The sequence below is a fragment of the Cheilinus undulatus genome, linkage group 24, assembly GCF_018320785.1.
Source record: "Cheilinus undulatus linkage group 24, ASM1832078v1, whole genome shotgun sequence".
NCBI classification, from domain to species: Eukaryota; Metazoa; Chordata; class Actinopteri; order Labriformes; family Labridae; genus Cheilinus; species Cheilinus undulatus.
Window position 1 is genome coordinate 9,180,239 of NC_054888.1, and position 19,181 is coordinate 9,199,419.

Sequence of the window (19,181 nt, forward strand, 5' to 3'; positions counted from 1 at the left end):
ATGACTTTTATAAGACAACTTTTACAGAAGTGATTTAAAGTTACACTTAATAAGTAAACTGAGCTATTTCAGGACAGAGGAGCAAACAAAGTTCCTCTCTTTTTCCTCTCTGTCTATGGCGCATACGTGTGCTCCTCCCTGATTTAATATAAGCAATGATACTAAACTATTATCATAAAGGTTCTGGGACTGTGAAGTAAAGTTCCTTGTGCTTATAAATGTATTTTGAAATACCTGTTTAATACATTTTTTTAAGCAGAGGTTTTTTTGCTCCACACATAATGCAAACATTCAAGTGCCAATATTTTCTAGAATAACAGACAGAAGTTCCTACTTTCCTTATTTTTGTATATTTTTGACTTCTTCAAAATAAGAAATCCATAAAATTATCACTCCATTACAATTCATGTCAAATTTGCACTATTGGACAAAATTATTGCAATAAGACTTTTTTTTAGATTGATTTGTATTCTGGAGGGATTTTTGCTTCCAAATTTTGAAATATTTTGATTTTGACATTTTTAGGAATTTGCTTTGAATTTTTGGGGGGAAATTTGCTTTGAAAATTTACAGTGTCTTCTTGAAAATTTGATAAATTTATCTGTAAATTTTTGGGAATTTGATTTGAATTTCTTTGGAAAAATTTTTTAGAAAATTTTTGGTATTTTTATGGAAATTTTTAACATTTGTAAATTCAGGGAAATCTGATTCAAATTTCTGGGAGAATTAGTTTTGAAACCCTTTAGGTAATTTCAGGAAAATTTAAAAAATTTATTTGTAAATTTTTAAGAAGATGGTTTGTTTTTTTTTGGGGGGGGGGTGCTTTTGTTTTGTGTATATATATATATATATATATATATATATATATATATATATATATATATATATATATATATATTTTTTTTTTTTTAACGAAAATTTGAGGAATTTATTTGAATTTTTTGGGGGGAATTAGATTTGACTTTTTGGGTGATGGGGCAGGTTTTTGATTTTTAGTTATTTTCTTAGAATTTTTTTTTTACATTTATTTGTAAATTTTGGGAGATTCCATATAAATTTATGGGGGGAATAGCTTTGTGTGTTATAATACAGAAGGATTTATAAGATGAGGAACCTGAGGAATAATCACATGTTAAATTTCAATCGCAATGTTGGGTGAAAAAAATCACAATTAGATTATTTTCCCAAATCATTCAGCCCTACTGCCAATATAATAATTCACTTTTTAAGCTAACATCTGCAGGTACCAATACCATGATAAGTTGATACTTTTTATACAGGGCCAGTGCCGTGTTTAAATGGCATTCAGACACAGCAAGCGTTGACAGAAAGATTCCTGTGTTGAGCGTCAGCGGGAGAAGAAAAGCTGTCTGGGTATCATAAATGACTGTTAGAAATATCTTTCTAAGGTGCCAGTCGAACACTGGATATGGAAAGCAACCTGGTGTAACTTAACACACAAGTCACACAAATTCCTTAAGTATCTCTTGCCTTTAATTGGGTGGCAGGGTATCAAAATTAAGTATTGATATCTGTGTTGTAATCTGGTCTGGTAGGTATTGGATGGGTATCGGTGCTGGTTTTCAATACTCATTATACAGACAATTTACAAATAAGTCAGTCAATTCTCTTTTAATAAAAATGCATTTTTCTTTATAATAAATGAACAGTATTATGTGGAGGATTAGTTACTAATATAATAGTGCATATTTCTCTACATTAAAGGTGACACTGATGATCTAACCTATTTTTAAAACTTTTCTAAAGATGTAAGAATTTCAATACTTCCTTAATCGTTTAAATACATTGTTTGGTTTATAAAAGAAACATTACAACACCTATTTTTGTCAAATGACTGTGAGGCATTGCTACACCCCTTTGTTGTCCCACTGGCCAGTCGTACAGGTACTCTTTTCCAGCTGTGCATTTCCTAATCCTAAGGAGGCTAACGCTTAAAGCTTTAGCAACATGAAACAACATGACAAATTTTAATGCTCTGAGTCACATAACATCATTTCTGGCGGCTGAAAAATAAAGAAATGCCTTGTTAATTCTACCGCTACTTACTATGTGTAGCAGACTCAAGTGAATGGGACTGTCCGTCATCCTCCACCGTCACCCTGAAGAGTGAAGAAGTCGTAAATTGCTGCGAAAGCTTGGTGCGTAATTAACAACATAAAAATTAGCAAAGAAAGCTGACTCGGAGTTGTAGGTTATTCTTAAACAACCTGTTCGACACATGTTCCCTATACATTGACCCCTGTCGACAGCAGCTGTACTGTTAATGTTTGCTTTAGGACATTTTAATTATTTTACGAGCTAGCTAACCCCACCGTTCAATGACAATGAGACCCCCAGCTCGATGCGGCTATTAACGTTCGGGTTCCCTAACTGGCTATAAAAAAACGCTAACGTTAGCCGCGGAGCCTTACTACCAACCAGGTCCACAGCTAGCACAAGCACAGACAAGCTATCACTCCTCTACGGCTACATTAGCCCCATTTCGAGGCTTGAGAGTGCTAGCCGCTACGGTCGACCACCACACATTTCACAACAACACAAGCAGCGCCGCAATGACAAGTCGCCCACTCCCGAACCGCTAAACACTGCACCTCTTCCCCTGGCACTATTTCCCCGAACAATGGAGCACGAGACGAGCTGCGGAGCCGTTAACGCTGGGAGAAAGGGGCTCACCTTACTAACGGTTGCCGTCGGGTAGCCCACGGGGATGTTGTAAGCTGGAAACGAGACTTAAAATCCAGGGAATGAGTGAGTGGGGACGTCGATGTGTTGAAGCAGACTGGAAAGAAGAGATTCCAGCCACAGAGCACGAGCGTCTGTGTTTGCTCTGCCCACTTGCAGAACGCGAATGACAGTTTAGGGACCGTCTGACTGTTAATGCACCGCAGAAAAACGAAGAGGGTTTCATGCCAAGCAGCTGTGGACGCAGATGTACCAAAGCAGAGCCACACTATGAGGAAAACATAAACTCGTTGACTATTTAATATTTTTACAATGGTATGTTTGTTTTCGTAAGTAACGATTCACCGAATCAAAACTAAAATGTAAAACAAGTCCCTGTAGGAAGGGGCTTATTTTATTAACATCTATAAAGATAACATATGTTGCTTTATTTATTCACATTTAACCCTTTACACGTCTTCTGTTATTTAATTTAGCTTAATTACAAATAGCTTGCTGTGTTGTCCACTTCCAACCAGAACTGCATAGTATTTCAAGGTAGTGTAACGATACGGGGACACACACATTAGGACGGTCCCTAACTCCATGGTCATGCCATGACATAGGAATAAAAGCTTTGTGTTTACTGCCATCTGCTGGTCAGCAGACAAATAAAGAATTTAGGGTTATACAGCACAGGCTTACGGTATATTTATGCGGTGATGCTGAGTCTGAAAGAAAGCGAAGTTACTGAATCATTTAAAGGACAAATAAGGATTTTCAAGTTTTGATAAAAGCGCTAAAATGTAAAGTATTAATTACTTAAAGGCATGGTAAATTTTGTTTGGTTATTACCTCTCTTTTTGTATTCTTTTTCAGACTGAGATAGAGGGAAGATCCAAACTAAGGTTAATGGTTAAAGGTGGGCCTGCTGTGAGGAGAAAAGGACTGAAATTCCAAGAAAGTTGGGGCTCTTCATAAAAGGTAAACAAAACGGGATGCAATGATTTGCAAATCTCATAAACCCAAACTTCATTCATAAAAGAATGCAAACAACATGTCAGATGTTTAAACTGAGATATTTTACCATTTCATGACAAATATTAGCTCCTCTTTAACTTAATGGCTGCTAAATATCTCAAAAAAATTCTGTTAGAGAAACAAGAAGGCTGAAAAAGTAAGCAGTACTAATGAAAACCACCTGGAGGAGCATTTTGCAACTAACAAGGTTAACTGGCGACAGATCAGTAACATGACTGGGTATAAAAGGAGCATTTTAGAGAGGCAGGGTCTCTCGAATTTGAATATTTCAACATCTTGAGTGTGTGATATCATCCAAATATTCAGAGAACCTGGAGAAATATCTGTGTGCATGGGACAAGGTCAAAGGTCAATATTAACTAGCTCAAATGCAAGTTAATGCTGCATAATGCAAAGAAGAAGCCATAGGTCTCAAAATCCCTGCTGTCTTCTTTGGGACAAAGCTCATTTAAAGTGGATGGAAGCAAAATGGAAAACTGTTCTGTGGTCAGATTAATCACAATATGAAAGTCTTTTTTGGAAACTATGGTCGCGTGACACAAAAATGAATGTGGCCCTGTCCCTACTTTTTCGAGATGTTTTGCTGCCATCAAATTCAAGAAGAGCTCATATTTTTCATGGCATGCAAAAATCTGACTTTACTTTCATTTTAAAGCACGTCCCACCTTTTTTGGGATTTGGGCTGTACATCAATACGACTGGGAAAAACACAACCTTCAGACTCAGTCTCTGAGAAAATAGATTTATTATTCAAATAAGTGACATATACACAGTGGGTTGTAATTATCAAGAATATGAATAGAACAACAAATCTTTACAGAAATAGTCCATTAAGATTACTATCACAAGGCTCCATGGGGAAGAAGTCCTCTGATGATATCAGTTATTGCATCATATAACATTCAAATATCATTTACAGTACAGGCATTAAAAGCTAAAGGCAAAGCTTGATTCCCTCTTAGGCACTTGTGATTACGCATACATTTACTACTCATAATAACACAGTGGTGTGTGTGTAAACTCAGTTTGTTGTTTTGCTTTTATGCTAATAAAATGGGACTGTGACTATTTCAGGCATGGATTGACAGGTTGTTTTGTTAGAGTGAGGCAGAGAAAGTAAGGCATTTGATCTGAAGAGCAATCTAAAAAATGTATCTCCATTGCATAATAAAATCAGATCAGTGAGTCACAGCATCATTAAGAGAGAAAATACCCCATTTCTGAAGTCTGACAGTGACTCAAATGAAATACAGGTTTTTTGTTTTTTTTTAATCATAGGTACATGCAGGCTACTTTCTTGGTTGCTAATTCCAACCTGCTATGCAATTATCTGAAACAATTAATTGAAAAAGGGTTAAAGGGGACATAATTATAACTCACTCTCTTAAAATATGCTTGTTTATTTCAGTTGGCCATTGCTAGGCCTGTCAGTCTTACCATTAGCACAATAGTATACCATAGCTCAAACATAGTGAAAGTTGTCAATATTTTCCACTACAAATCCATATTAAGTGATAAGATATGTATTTTAAATTTGATCTGCACTTAAAATTTGTACATTTCTGGTGTCAAGGAAAGAAGCTGTTGTGGATCTAAGGCATATTAAAATGGCAGACTAATGTTTAAACACGTAACTCGCAACTAAGTGGGAGAACAAGTAATGCTAACAATGCTAATTCAGTCTTGTATATTAGCTACTTTTTAAAAACATAATAGTAGGCAATACTGGCTTCAAGACCAAATTTTCTTTCACCTAACTCTGACTTTAAAATGACTAAGTATTCTTAAAACAATATGTCTTTGAGTTAAGATAAATAATGACAAAATGAGTCAAACGTTAAGTAGCTAGCATCACACTTCAAGACAGTCTGGCAGCCCATCGTTCATCTTTGACAGCCACTCTCATGGACAATTAATCTAAGACGCTAAAACTTCCAAATAATATCTAATCAATCTTCCGTTTAGGGTTAGCGTAATGATTATAGGATACCAAAAAGGATAACTTTTAACCAAAAGTTAAAAGTTAAAAACCTGACCTGCAAAACCTGATTACAAAACGTTAAATGAAGCAGAGTAAACAGTTTGGCAAAGGGAAAAAAAACTCATCCTCCATGAAAACATTCAAACACAGTAGACGTAGCTAATGTAGCTCTGTTAGCTTTATAAGCTACAAAGCTAATGTAGCACAGCTTAGCTCACAAAGCAGCTATACAAGCTACATTATCTACATATCTACATTAGCTTTGGCTACGTTTGCTAAAGCTCACATTGTTAAAGCTAACTAAGCTATACATAATGGAGCTACTTAGCTAACAAAGCTACTTATCTAACAGAGCTATGTAGCTAACTTAGCTAAAGCTAAGCTCTCAAAGAATCTATGTAAGCTCACAAAGCAGTTATGTTAGCTATGTAGCTGTGTTAGCTTTAGCTATGCTTACTAAAGCTCCATTGCTAAAGCAAACTTAGCTTAATTGGCTTATCTGATTACATATTTATTCTATTTTGTTCATGAAATGTTTTTTCATTTGTAATGTAAAAAAATATGGTATATAATAGATATATGGTGTGTCAGATGAATAGTCTATGAGAGTGGTCATCAGAAATGAAAGGCAGCAAGGCCCCTCTTGAGTACTTTCTGTTTAAGCTAGCTCTGTTAGCTCCTAAAAAACTTTTGTCTTGCTAACTTTTAGGCTTTCAGTTGAAACAGGAGCTCTGTGAAAGTCTTACTGTTAGCATGCTAGCGCGCAAGCTAACATTAGCATTCACTAGCTAGCTAACGTGTTATCAGCTGTGGCAGCAGATTTTATTTAAGAAAAGGCATTTAAGGGAAAAGAAGTTTATTTTGTTTGAGGGAATAATGTTAATTAGTGACATGAATCTAATAGTGAGTGAAAATGCCATCAAATTTTGATTATAATTGCCAAACGTCAATGCCGCTTAAAGAGAAGTAGAAGAACAGTTAAACAGTTGTCACTTCCTGTTAGTGCAAAACAGCAGTCACAGTGCACGACTTCTGATAATAACTCTTGATGAAGTTCTCAGTCCTGTCTTTGTGTACTGTAATACAGTGTACTACCTGTAATTTGAGACACACTGTACGAGTAGTCCAGCATGCTACATTCGCTAGTTTGTCCCAGTGTTAGATGTAGGATCAGGACAACATGATGTCAGGCTGCTATTTCATTGTAGTACAACCCTCCATGGTGGTTTAGCTGTGTTGAAAAACTTTCTCAATTTAATTCTGTTAATTCAGTCAAACATAGATCGCAGTATTTTCACATTTACAGTCACTGTTTGCAAAACACATGCTAGTATAGTGTACTGAAATATTTGAGTATTCTTAAAACAATGTACCTTTAATATATATTACAAAAGCAGATTTTTTTTTGTACCATAAAGTAAAACCAGCTCAAATGGGAGTTATTTAGCTAGTTGCTAGCTCTCTTTTTAAGCTAGCTCCATTAGCTCCTGAAAAACACTTTTTCTTGCTAACTTTTAGGCTTTCAGTTTACTTTTCCTTAACCAGAGTACTGTAAAAGTGAAAGTTAAGTGAATCAGGAAGGATATGATTTGAGTTTTCCTGCATGCTACATTAGCTTGTGTTTCCAAGTGTTAGCAGTATCATCAAGAAATGTGATATCAGGCTGCTTTTTCATCGTAGTACAACCCTCTATGGCAGTTTAGCTTATGTCCTGTCCTTTAACAAGTTACCAACAATACTTTTAACTCATAACATTGTGAGAAAAAGTTGAGTACTAACTTATATTTTGGCATACTCTCATTAGGGTAACATTTGTTGTAGTTGCTGGAGTGTGAACTTGTGAAAATCAAGATCTGAAATGAGTCACCAGCATCGTACTTTAGGTGCTAGCATGAACCATGCTAAAGTAGTTCATTGCCAGTGTGTTCCACGGTGATTAAAACAAGCTTTGGTTTTTTTCATGAGTTAGCAAGACATAGCTACTAATGAATGCAGCTTACATTTAAGTTAAAAAACACAGTTTAAACCAGTTATCGTCAAAATATTCTTCCAGTGTTAATGGTTTGGGACAGATGAGAAAAACACCACTCTGCAAGCTTTTAGGTGCAAAATAGCATACCCAGTTTTTGCTAAGCTATGATTTAATAACTGATAATCAAATACAGGGTACATCAGATGATCATTTCTAAAAGATAACAATAGTATAATCACAAACCAATTTATTTCAGTCTGTCCCATCCTTATGGCCATTTTTTATTAGCTTAAATTGCTACACAGAACCTTAAATAAAATTAGCCTACAACTCTTTATTAATTAAAACTTGTCCTTTCTTTAAGGCATTATGTTTGATATGTTTCAAAATATTTAGCATGTTAAAATCTATGTTACTTAGTTTAAAAAAGGTGTGATTGATAATTAACAATTTTTCAAAGAGAGAGGGACAAGCAATAGCGACCATTGTGATGCATTTATTTTCCCAACCTCTTGGCTACAGGCTTATAGGCTTCTTCAATTTCCATGTCGGCCGCACACGTGTTTGTGAACTCATCTCGGCTGTAGGCGTTGCCAAGATAACGCCATATCCCACTGAATTCAGACGGGATGTCATAGTTTCGGTATTTCTTTGCAACCACCTGGCAAAACAAATATTTGTAACATCAGTCAACCAGATCTATAAATTTTCAGAGTTTCAACATTATTGCCAGGCTGAGAATGTGGATTAACTCAAAAGAAATCAAATAAACAAAAAGAAAATTAATGTGTCAAAAGCAGGTTACCTTCATGACATGAAGCTTCGGCAAAAGATTACAGTCAGCCAGCGTCAGTTCATCCCCATCCAAGTATTTGCGATCGGACAGTCCATCGCCACTGTGGCGTCCAGACTGAACATCATCAGGTAGTGGACTATTTAGGTAGTCATTCAGCTTTGCCAGGGCCTTGTCTAGATTCTTTTCTAGTGCTGAAACAAACACATCACACAGAATACAATTTCAAAAGCTATTTCATTTGGTAATCTAGTGGGAGTTTTGGGTAGTACAACGTGATATCAAAAGTTATCATATAGCCTTTTACTGTGGCCTTATTAAATCACCAGCGACTAGGAATGTAGCAATACTGCAAGCAAGTGTTTGCTTTAACTGGCAGTAAGTCTTTTACATTACTGTGGAGGAATTTTAGCCCACTATTCTTTGCATAATTGTTTTAATTCAGCCACATTAAAGAGTTTTCAAACATGAATGGCCATCTCAAATAGATATCAGGCTGGACTTTGACTAGGCTGTACCAAAACCTTAATTTTGTGTTTTCTTTTTCCATTCAGAGGTGGACTTGCCGGTGTGTTTTGGATCATTGTCCTGCTGCCTAACCCAACTGCACTTGAGCTTGAGGTCATTAATCTGTGGCTGGACATTTTCCTTCAGGATTTTCTGGTAGAAAGCAGAATTCATAGTTCCGTCAATTAAAGCAAGTGGTCTAGGTCTTGAAGCATGCCAGATGTAACGGGATGTACATCTTCCCAAAAGTTCAACTTTTTTCTCACCAGTCCACAGAATAATTCTCCTGAAGTCTTGGGGATCATCAAGATATTTTTGGCAGGTTTTCTCCATTTGTGGATAATGGCTCTCGATATGGTTCACTGGAGTCCTGAAACCTTACAAATGGCTTCTGAGTTCTTCCATGACCTCCTGAATGAGTTGTTGTTGCACTCTTGGAGTATTTTGATAGGCTGAACACTTCACCACTGTTCCAAGTTTTCTCCATTTGTGGGTAATGGCATTTTCAGTGTTTTTCTAGAGTCCCAAAACCTTGAGAATGGCCTCTGGTGTCTTCTGTGACCTCCCTGATGAGTCATTGATGGACTCTTGGAATAATGTTGGTAGGCTGGCCACTCCTGGGATGATTCACCACTGTTCCAAATTTTCTCCATTTGTGGGTAATGGCTCTCAACATGGTTCACTGGAGTCCCAAAGCCTTAGAGATAGATTGTAACCCTTTCCAGATGGTTATATGTCAATGACTTCTTTTCTTATCTGTTCTCTTTAGATCACGCTATAATGTGTTGCTCCCTGAGACGCTTTGGTCTTCTTGTTTTTACGTGTTTTCTTGATTGAACAGGTCTGGCAGTAATCAGGCATTGTGAAACTGAACTGAGCTTTCCAAAAGCTTTCCAGAATGGGTCGTGGATGCACTCTTGGAGTAATTTTGGTAGGCAAGCCACACCTGGGAAAGTTCACCACCATTCCAAATTTTCCACATTTGTGGATAATGGCTTTTACCATGGTTCCTCTTAAAGAACGCCTCAGAAGTGTCTTTGCAACTCTTTCCAGACTGATAGATATTAATTTGTTTCTCATACGTTCTTGAATTTCTTTATGGCACCATGATGTGTTGCTTTTTGAGATCTTTAGGCTTACTTCTCTTTGTCAGACACGTTCTGTTCAAGTGGTTTCTTGATTTAAGTGTGACAAATACGCAAAAAATAACCAGTCAGGAATGGGGCAAATTTTTGCACCAATGACCAAGCAGAAACCTCAAGCACCTAATAGACAGCCATCTGCCAAGAAACATCCTCTTACCTCGATTTTGATCTGGCTTTGTGTTTTTAACGTAGGCCGAGAACTTGGCAAATATGTCGTTTCCAGCTGTGTTGGATTCACGGTTCTTTGCAGCTAGTCTGGGATATCTAAGAAACAGAGACAAAGCGTTAACGTTCACACTCTTCTCCCTTTAATTTTCTATGCTTAGGAATGTGGTGCATACTTTGGTGGAGCCAGCCTCTCCTCCAGATACTCCTCTATTTTGTTGACATCGGTGAGAACCTCTCCCTGGAAGGTAAGGAAGGGTGGATGGGTCCCTGGAGCCAGGTTGTGAAGGTCAGCTGGTTTCCTTATTTGATTCATCAGAGAGGAATTTAGTCATCCTTGAATAGTCTTTCAATTTAAATGGCAATATTTAACCCCCAGGCCCTCCTTTAAAAAAATCACACTCTCCCTTTTAAAGCCCCTTTGGGTCATTGGATATATTTAAAAGTATTAAAAATAATTTAAAAAAAAAGTTTTTAAAGTTTTTGGTCCTCAACCCCAGTACTAGTCATGTATAGCAGATGTGAATTACTTTTCATAAATTTAATCCTATAAATGCCAGTTTATTTACATAATGCCACATTTTCTGACATAAAAAAATAATTGTTTTCTATTTGAAAAATGCAAAGCAGATTGTTTTTGTGCAGGGATTATCAGTCTTGGATATGTCAATGATCAGCAGCAACACTGATTTTGGTGTAATATTAAGTTTTGTTTAAATAACAATAAATAAATAAATAAATAAATTACATTGAAAAAAGTAAAAAAAAAAAAAAACTGAAAAATTGTGAAATTTGGCGGCATTTTTTGGTTTGTAAATATTTTTAGCTCTGAATGACTGAATTACAGAGGAACTAACATGATTTCTTATTTCTGTATTGCAGTGGCAGTAGAATGAAAATGGTCAAGTGGTTTTAATGGTAGTCAATGAGGCCTAAAAGGGCTTTAGGAGGGGGAGTGTGAGTTTTTTGTCTACACAGTGGAAAATTCTGTCAACACAGTGTGGATAAAAAAGAAAAATCAAAAATTCATAAAAAAATGAACATCTTTGTCAAATATCACCATCTTAGCGTGATAACTGCCAAAGTAAGGCAAAAAAATACAGTCAAAAAGCCCTAAAAGGGCTCTAGGAGGGCCTGAGGGTTAAAGTATTTGAATGCAATGTTGGTGTAAAGATTAGGCAGGCCATATTTTGTTGTAAAATGCTCTGTTATTACCTCTTTAGGTCAACCGTGGTAACATTGAAGACTACACCTTTGAGCCACAGGATCATGAAAAGTCGCTGTGAGAAGGGGCAGTTTCCAATGCTCTCCCCGTCGATTCCAGCCTGTGAACACAAACATGCACAAAGACGTGGTGAGACCTAAACCGAAGCATGACTGAAGCTCAGCACACAAAGAGTGTTGACTATCATTGACTACACCAACAAAGTATTTGTGCTGACTCACTCACTTTTTCACATACCCATTCATAAAGTCATTTCCATACTCTTATATAGCTGCTTATAGTAGGATGCCATCGATTGAATGTGCATGTGTGCATTTCCGTGTGTGTGTAAAGCTGCAATAGGACACTGTAATGAGACGCCTAGTCCAACATGAATAATCCACACTGCTTCCATTAGCCGCCTCACTGAGTGTTTAGACTGCTTGTTCCCATAATACTGTATCATCAGCGTGCATCAGCTATGGAAATCATATCCTTTTACAAAACACTCGTTGTCACTCTAATGATGCTGAATTTGTTGCTGGAAATGGAAAGGAAATGTATCTTTACTTCATTTTACTGATTTGCATAAACACAATTCATCCAGTATACTGAAAATCATTTGCATCTCCTATCCACAGGATTGTGATGATCTTATTTTCTGTGCATTTGAGGAAGCAGTGCTACTATAACATGCAGTTATGCTGTCTATGGATTTCCATGCAACATGAAAGCAGATTTTCAAAGCATTCAGTTTGGCACCATCTTTATTAGTGCAGATATTGTAATTAATTTAGCCTACAGCTGTTGCATTATGCAGTGATACTATGTAGCATACATTGAAATAGGTCGGCAAAAAAGGAGCTTGTTTAACCCAGGGAGCCTTGCATCCATGATGAAAGAAATCTCAATGTTTTCTTTGATCATGTTTACCCAGTTTTAATAATGCTTATTAGTCTTTTTCTTAGGACCTTTATAATATTCACTCATTTTCAAATTAAACCCCACCTTTTTATCTTACGATAGAGACATTGGGATCTTGATAAAACAACTAAAATTGCCGGTTATGATAGTAAAATGAAGCACAACCAGAACTACTTCTACGTCAGAGTAGACATTTTATGCAAAGTCTGAAAAATAAACCCTTAAAGCAGTCTTAAGATATCTCAAAGGATGAAAGAAATCTCAATGACCTTTGACCTCTAACCACAAAAATCTAACCAGATCATCTTTGAGTCTGAGACAACATTCATGCAAAGTTTGAAGAAAATTCCTCAAACCGTTCTTGAGCTATCTCATTCAGAAACAAGAGTTGAACATGAGTCACACTGATATATGACCTTTCAAGTCAGAGGCAAAAAGGAGGAGCTGGGGTGGAGGAGGGTTGCAAGAGCAGCTTCTAGAGAGAGCGACAGAGCATGACCAGGCAAGAGCAGTTTAAAAAGGCAGTATGAGAGCAATTAGACAATAGCATGCTTGAAGCAAATTTGCTGGCCATCAGCCAATGAGGTCTCGTGATTATGGCAGTGGTCAACTCCGTGGCCTGCCTGAACTAACGCTATACGCTCAATTTAATGGCTGACAAGAGACAATCAATTCCAAGTTCTTGGGGAGGCCAATCAGATTTCAGGGGGCCCTGTTTGGCCTGAACTACCACTGGCTCCGCCCCTGAAATATTACTGGTACTGCTATTTGCTGCTGTCACCCATCAGGGAGTTAGAAAATAAGATATTATTATAATTTTGGTTGCCAGTTTGATTACCATGTAGAGTTAGACACCAAAAACATAAAAATTCTTCTTGTCAAAATGTTTGTTTACAGAATTACCACAGTAGCACCACCTTGTACTGAAAGTAGGAAGCCCAATATAGTCAAGCACACACTTCATGTTCAAATGTGGGCCATTTTTCATTTTATTTCTAGGATTTGCTGCAGGCCGATTAAAAATTGGACCATATTTGGCCCCTAGGCCATAGTTTGGACACTCCTGATCTATGACAATCAGTTATCAGTCTACTATTTGATCAGAGTGCAGATTCATGCAAAGTTAGAACATGAACCCAAGTGGTCTTGACTTAAGACTAGGGGTGTCAAGATCAATCGAGTTAATCGTGATTAATCAAGGTCCACAGTCAGTCAACTAAAATGTTTTAATCGCAATCAGTTGCATGCTTTAGGGTCACTTTCAGCTGACTTTGGTTAAGCCACATCAGCTTCTTCATTTACTGTCCCTTCATGTCCTTTAAATCCATAGCAAGTTCCTTTTTCCGTGGCTAGGCTCATCTTCAATCTACCTACAAAAATGGGTCTGTATCCAAACAGGAAGTCAAATACATTTATTTTAAGACAGTAGAGAAATCCAAAATGACACAAAAACACAAAATAGTAGAATTTTAAAATGTGCTTAAAAGGGTGCGATTAATCGCAATTAACCATAGAAATTCAGAGAATAATTGCGATTAAAGATTCAGATCTTTTGACAGCAATATCCATGACAGTTTCTTTTAAAACCAGAGTGGACAAGCTTGAAGAGGCTCCTGCAAAGTGCCCTTGAGTTATCATCTTCACAAGAGAGAGCTGAACATAAGTACCGGTGACCTTGACATTTAACCTGACATCCAAAATCCAATCAGTTCATCGTTCTGTCAGAGTGGGCTTTTTTTCCAAGACTTTTTCTCAAAGCCTACCCATACAAACTTTCCAGGGTCGGCTGCCAAGAAGCACCCCCACAGCATGATGCTGCCACCACTGTGCTTCACAGTGGAGATGGTGTGTTTGAGGCCAGAAAGCACCATTATAGTCTCATCAGACTAACAAACTTTCTTCCACTTGACTATGGAGTCTCCCAAGTGCATTTTGGCGAACTCTAGTCCAGATTTAATGAGCTCCCTCTGTTGCCACTTGAGAGGGGTTGGATTTCAGAGTCATTTATTTTACATCATTTCACTAAATTGGCATTACTTTGTAGAAACCTGTTTTGACATTGTCGTTAAAGAGGTTTTTTTTTGTAATTTTTTGGTAAAAAGGCCAAATTATTTTGACCATGATTGATTTATAAAATCAATTAAAAGATAAACATTACTTTTCATAGACAGATACTAACTTTACATCGTTAAGTGACTGTCATACCAGTGCATGGCCTATATTAATTTCAGGCCATTTAAAGCTGCTGCTCTCAATACTGAAAGGAGCCCCGTAATAATTCATGAGGAGAGAGAAAAAGAGAGATTGTCCATGCACGTGGGTGTCAGGTTAACACATGGAAAATCAGCACACAACAACAACAACATGGCATGCTCTAGCTTAAAGGGGCCAGCCCCACATAACCATACAGTCAATGCTCTTCAGAGGCTGAATGCAAATTAAACTTAACTATTGCAGCCAGAATGCTGACACAATTGTGACATTTGTGCAGGAATTCCACTAGAGAAAATTAGATAGAGTTACACAAATCTCCCCACCTTGACAAACAGCTCAATATCAGGGTCCTTGTCTTCATCAGCTGCAGAGTCTGTCATGGTCAAGGAAAAAAAAACTCTCTTTCTGTATGTTTTGTATCAAAAAATGTATAAGTAACCGTCACACTTTAGTTTTCTAGTCCATGTGTTGAAGGCTTCTTGGTCCCATAGCAGCTGTGTTAGAGTGTCAGCTGAGGACGAAAGCCAACATGAGAGCGTAGAAACAGGAGAGAGAGAGAGGCTTGAATTTGTACCCCAGGACTCAGGGCGTGACAGTGCTGAGCAAAAATAACCCCCTCGGGTGGAGAGGGGAGGAGGGGTGGGGGGTGTCACTGAAGGCATTAATGTAGTCAGGAGGGAAAGGGCAGGCTAAGTCACCAAAGGGCACCCTACTCCTCCCATCTCTCACAGCTCTGATTGGGAACCAGTGACTTTGAATCATCAGGAGTCATCATTTCCATCCAAGACTCATCAGCACCCACGGGTCCCGTGTGTGCGTTCTCAGCTTGTGTTAGCACTGCTTCACCTAAATGTTCCAACACAAGGTGCAAGGAGCATGGGCATTTAGAGATGACCCCACTGTTAAGTGCTGTAAGTAACTGCTACGGCAACAAATAGGCTACTACTTCCTCTGTTTCAAATTAAATTCAACATGTGTGGCCCATTTTAAAAGATTTACATCATTTGACCAGTTAAGTGTTTAAGCTCCAACATGTGCCCTCAGTAGATTTGGGGAAAGCTTCACCTCTTTAGAATTTTACCAGAAACACTCATTTTATATAGTGTTATATTTAAATCACTCCAAGTGCGCTGGAGTATGCAAAATGCAGCTTCTAAATGACGATTTCATTTATTAAGGTAAAAAGTCATCCAAAGCTACCTAGCCTTGTGTGAAAAAACTATTCCCCCCCTTCTTAATTCATTAACTAACTATTATTAACTAACTGTTATATGTACGGCATTTTTGGGAAAGCCGAGTTTATCTTCACTAGCCACACCCAGGCCTGATTACTGCCAGACCTGTTGAAATCAGAAATCCCTTAAATAGAACCTATTAGCTTAAGCTAAAGCTAAGCTAGCCTAACTTTACTACATTCATCAATGTAGCTAAGTTACCTTTTGCGACCTAAGCTTTAGCAAACAGCTTAAGCTAACGTAGAACAAGGTAATGTTCTACCTGATAAACATGAGCTTCAGCAAATGTTACTTAAGCTAACACAGGAGTAGATAATTGAGAATGTAGCTTACATAGCTGCTTTGTGAGCCCAATTTTAGCTGTGTAACTATGTTAGCTATGAAGCGCTGTTATCGATGGCTAAGCACGCTTGAGAAACATGAGTATTAGCAAATGCAGCTAAAGCTAACAAAGAAGTAGATCATTTATGTATGTAGCCTACATAGCTGCTATGTGAGCTTAGCTCCAGCTATGTAGCTATGTTAGCTAAATAGCTATGTTAGCTATGGCTAAGTAAGCTTGAGAAACATGAGCTTTAGCAAATGAAGCTAAAGCTAACATTGGAGAAGAAAATTGAGTATGTAGCTTACATAGCTACTTTGTAAGCTTACTTTTAGCTATGTAACTATGTTAGCTATGTAGCTCTGTTACCTGTGGCTAAGCACGCTTGACAAACATGAGCTTTAGCAAATGCAGCTAAAGCCAACAAAGAAGTATATCATTTATGTATGTAGCTTACATAGCTGCTTTGTGAGCTTAACTCCAGCTATACAGCTATGTTAGCTATATAGCTATGTTAGCTATGGCTAAGTAAGCTTGAGAAACATGAGCTTTAGCAAACAAAGCTAAAGCTAACATCGGAGAAGAAAATTGAGTATATAACTTACATAGCTCCTTTGTAAACTTACTTTACCTATGTACCTATTTTAGCTATGTAGCTCTGTTATCTGTGGCTAAGTTAGCTTGAGAAACATGAGCTTCAGCAAACAAAGCTGAAGCTAACATGGAAATAGAAAATGCATGTATGTAGCTTACATAGCTGCTTTGTGAGCTTTGTTTAGCTATGTAGCTATGTTAGCTATGTAGTTCCATTATCTATGGCTAAATTAGCTTGAGAAACATGAGCATTAGCAAATGCAGCTAAAGCTAACATAGAAGTAGATCATGTATGTATGTTGCTTTCATGGCTGCTTTGTGGGCTTACCTTTATATTATAGCTATGTTAGCTATTTAGCTCTGTTATCTATGGCTAAGTCAGCTTGATAAACATGAGCTTTAGCAAACTTAGCTTAAGCTTACATAGGAGTAGATAATTTATGTATGTAGCTTACATAGCTGCTTCATGAGCTTAGTTTGAGTGATGTAGCTATGTTAGCTATGTAGCTATGTTATCTGTGGCTAAGTTAGCTTGGGAAACATGAGCTTGGCAAATGCAGCTAAAGCTAACATAGAAGTAGATCATGTATGTAGCTTACATAGCTGCTTTGTGAGCTTATGTTTTAGCTATGTAGCTATATTAGCTTTGTAGCTCCATTATCTATGGTTAAGTTAGCTTGAGAAACATGAGCAGTAGCAAATGCAGCTAAAGTGAACATAAAAGTATATCATGTATGTATGTAGATTATATAGCTGCTTTGTGAGCTTAGCTGTAGCTATGTAGCTATGTTAGCTATGTAGCTCTTTTTATCTATAACTTCTCACCATAATATATATTTGTAGCTTACATAGCTGCTTTGTGATCTGAGCTTTAGCTATGTATCTTTGTTAGCTATGGAGCTCCATTATGTATAGCTAAGTTAGTTTGAGAACAATTAGCTTTAGCAAATGTAGCTAAAGCCAAAATAGCTATGAAGATAAAGTATGTATGTAGCTTTTATAGCTGCCTTTTTAACTTAGCTCTGGCAATGTTAGCTATGTAACCCCATTATCTGTAGCTAATTTAGCTTTTGCAATGTGAGCTTTAACAAATGTAGGTAAAGACTCTGTGGTCTGAACTGTTTGGCCTTAATTCCAAACGTTATGTCTGGGGGTAAAAAGAAGGAAAAAAAAAAAAAGCACTGCTTATCACTTGCCCTGTACCTTCCCAACAGTGAAGCATGGTGGCAGCATCATGCTATGGGGGTGTTTTTTGCTAGGGACTGGGACACTGGTCAGGGTTGAGAAAAAGCTGAATGGAGCAAAATACAGCTTAGCCTCAGTAAAAACCTGTTTCACAGCGCTCAGGACTTCACACTGTTGGCATTCCCTGCCACCAGCCTGTTTAGTCCTGTACAAGCCTCCTGATGTATGAAGTGACTCCTTCTTGGTCTTCTTGGCTAGTGTGAAACACACCTGGGTCATTGGTGCTTGCAATGCCAGACTCTATGACAATAGTTTAGTAGACACATGCATAGAGTTAGGGTGTTTGTGGAAGAGTTTAATTAAGTGCAGATTTTTGTTTTATTTCATTTGTTCATTAGAAAGCAAGCTACCGAACTTGGTGTGCACCTCTCAAAGCTCGCAATAGTATAGCTGAATCATTTAAACTCCACTGTAGTGACCTCAGAGTTATATTGCTATCATTTATAAAGCTGCAGTCTCAAGGGTCAGATTGATTATCAGTATATACTTAACTACAAATGGACTTTAGTATGAGGTTGTAATAAATTTAGTTAGTGTGCTGGGTGTGGTGGTGCTGGCTATTTTTTGATTCATAGATAAGCCACTCAAAAAGACAAGACAAGACAAGACTAGAGAGCAAATTCCAGGAAGTTGACAATCCAACACACTCACATACAGAGAGAAATTCACATGGCCATGAGACAGGAACCATCCCCAACTATTCAAGCACTTAGTCAGAACATTCTTGGCACTCCAGCTAAGGTTAAATTAGGAATCACATGGAGTAATGACATGACATAAAGACCTATTTATAGCAGCTTGTGTGACAAGTGAGGTGTGGGAGAGGCCTGAAACAAGCCATCCAAACCTACCTGGCTCTATGTGAACAAAGTAATTGCCTCCTAAACCTAATAACTGGTTGTGCCACCCTTGGCAACAACAACACAGCCGCACTGGACAGATTTTGGGCCTTGCTGGTATGTTTCAGACCACTGTCTTGATGCATAATTCAAGTGTGCTTGAACTTGAGGTCACGAACTAATTGTTGAACATTATCATTCAGGATTGTCTGGTCGAGAGCAGAATTCATGGTTCCATCAATTACAACAAGTCATCCAGGTCAGTAACTGGGAAGCTTTTGGCAAATGTGAGATGAGGCTTTGCGTTCTTTTTGGTCA

At 37.6% G+C, this 19,181-nt stretch overlaps 2 protein-coding genes across 3 annotated transcripts in view; both read right to left on the minus strand.

Moving 5' to 3' along the window:
* The window catches only part of mgat5 (alpha-1,6-mannosylglycoprotein 6-beta-N-acetylglucosaminyltransferase), a 149,987-nt gene extending 147,145 nt beyond the window's left edge, over nt 1-2,842 (minus strand). The window contains exons 1-2 of one of the 2 annotated variants that reach the window (XM_041782097.1): nt 2,695-2,842; nt 2,068-2,120 (exon numbers count right to left, since the gene is read on the minus strand). The gene's annotated coding sequence lies outside the window, so the exon portion shown is untranslated. The remainder of the gene's footprint in view (nt 1-2,067; nt 2,121-2,694) is intronic. The other variant, XM_041782096.1, reaches the window with a different exon arrangement.
* Nucleotides 2,843-6,034: 3,192 nt separating this feature from the next.
* clic5a (chloride intracellular channel 5a) lies at nt 6,035-15,151 on the minus strand. The gene is made up of 6 exons (XM_041781533.1): nt 14,952-15,151; nt 11,502-11,611; nt 10,463-10,588; nt 10,279-10,385; nt 8,482-8,663; nt 6,035-8,337 (listed from the first exon to the last, which is right to left on the minus strand). Exons 1-6 carry the CDS (start codon nt 15,006-15,008, stop codon nt 8,173-8,175), a joined length of 747 nt encoding a protein of 248 aa, XP_041637467.1. The 5' UTR covers nt 15,009-15,151; the 3' UTR covers nt 6,035-8,172.
* Between the last annotated feature and the right edge of the window lie 4,030 nt (nt 15,152-19,181).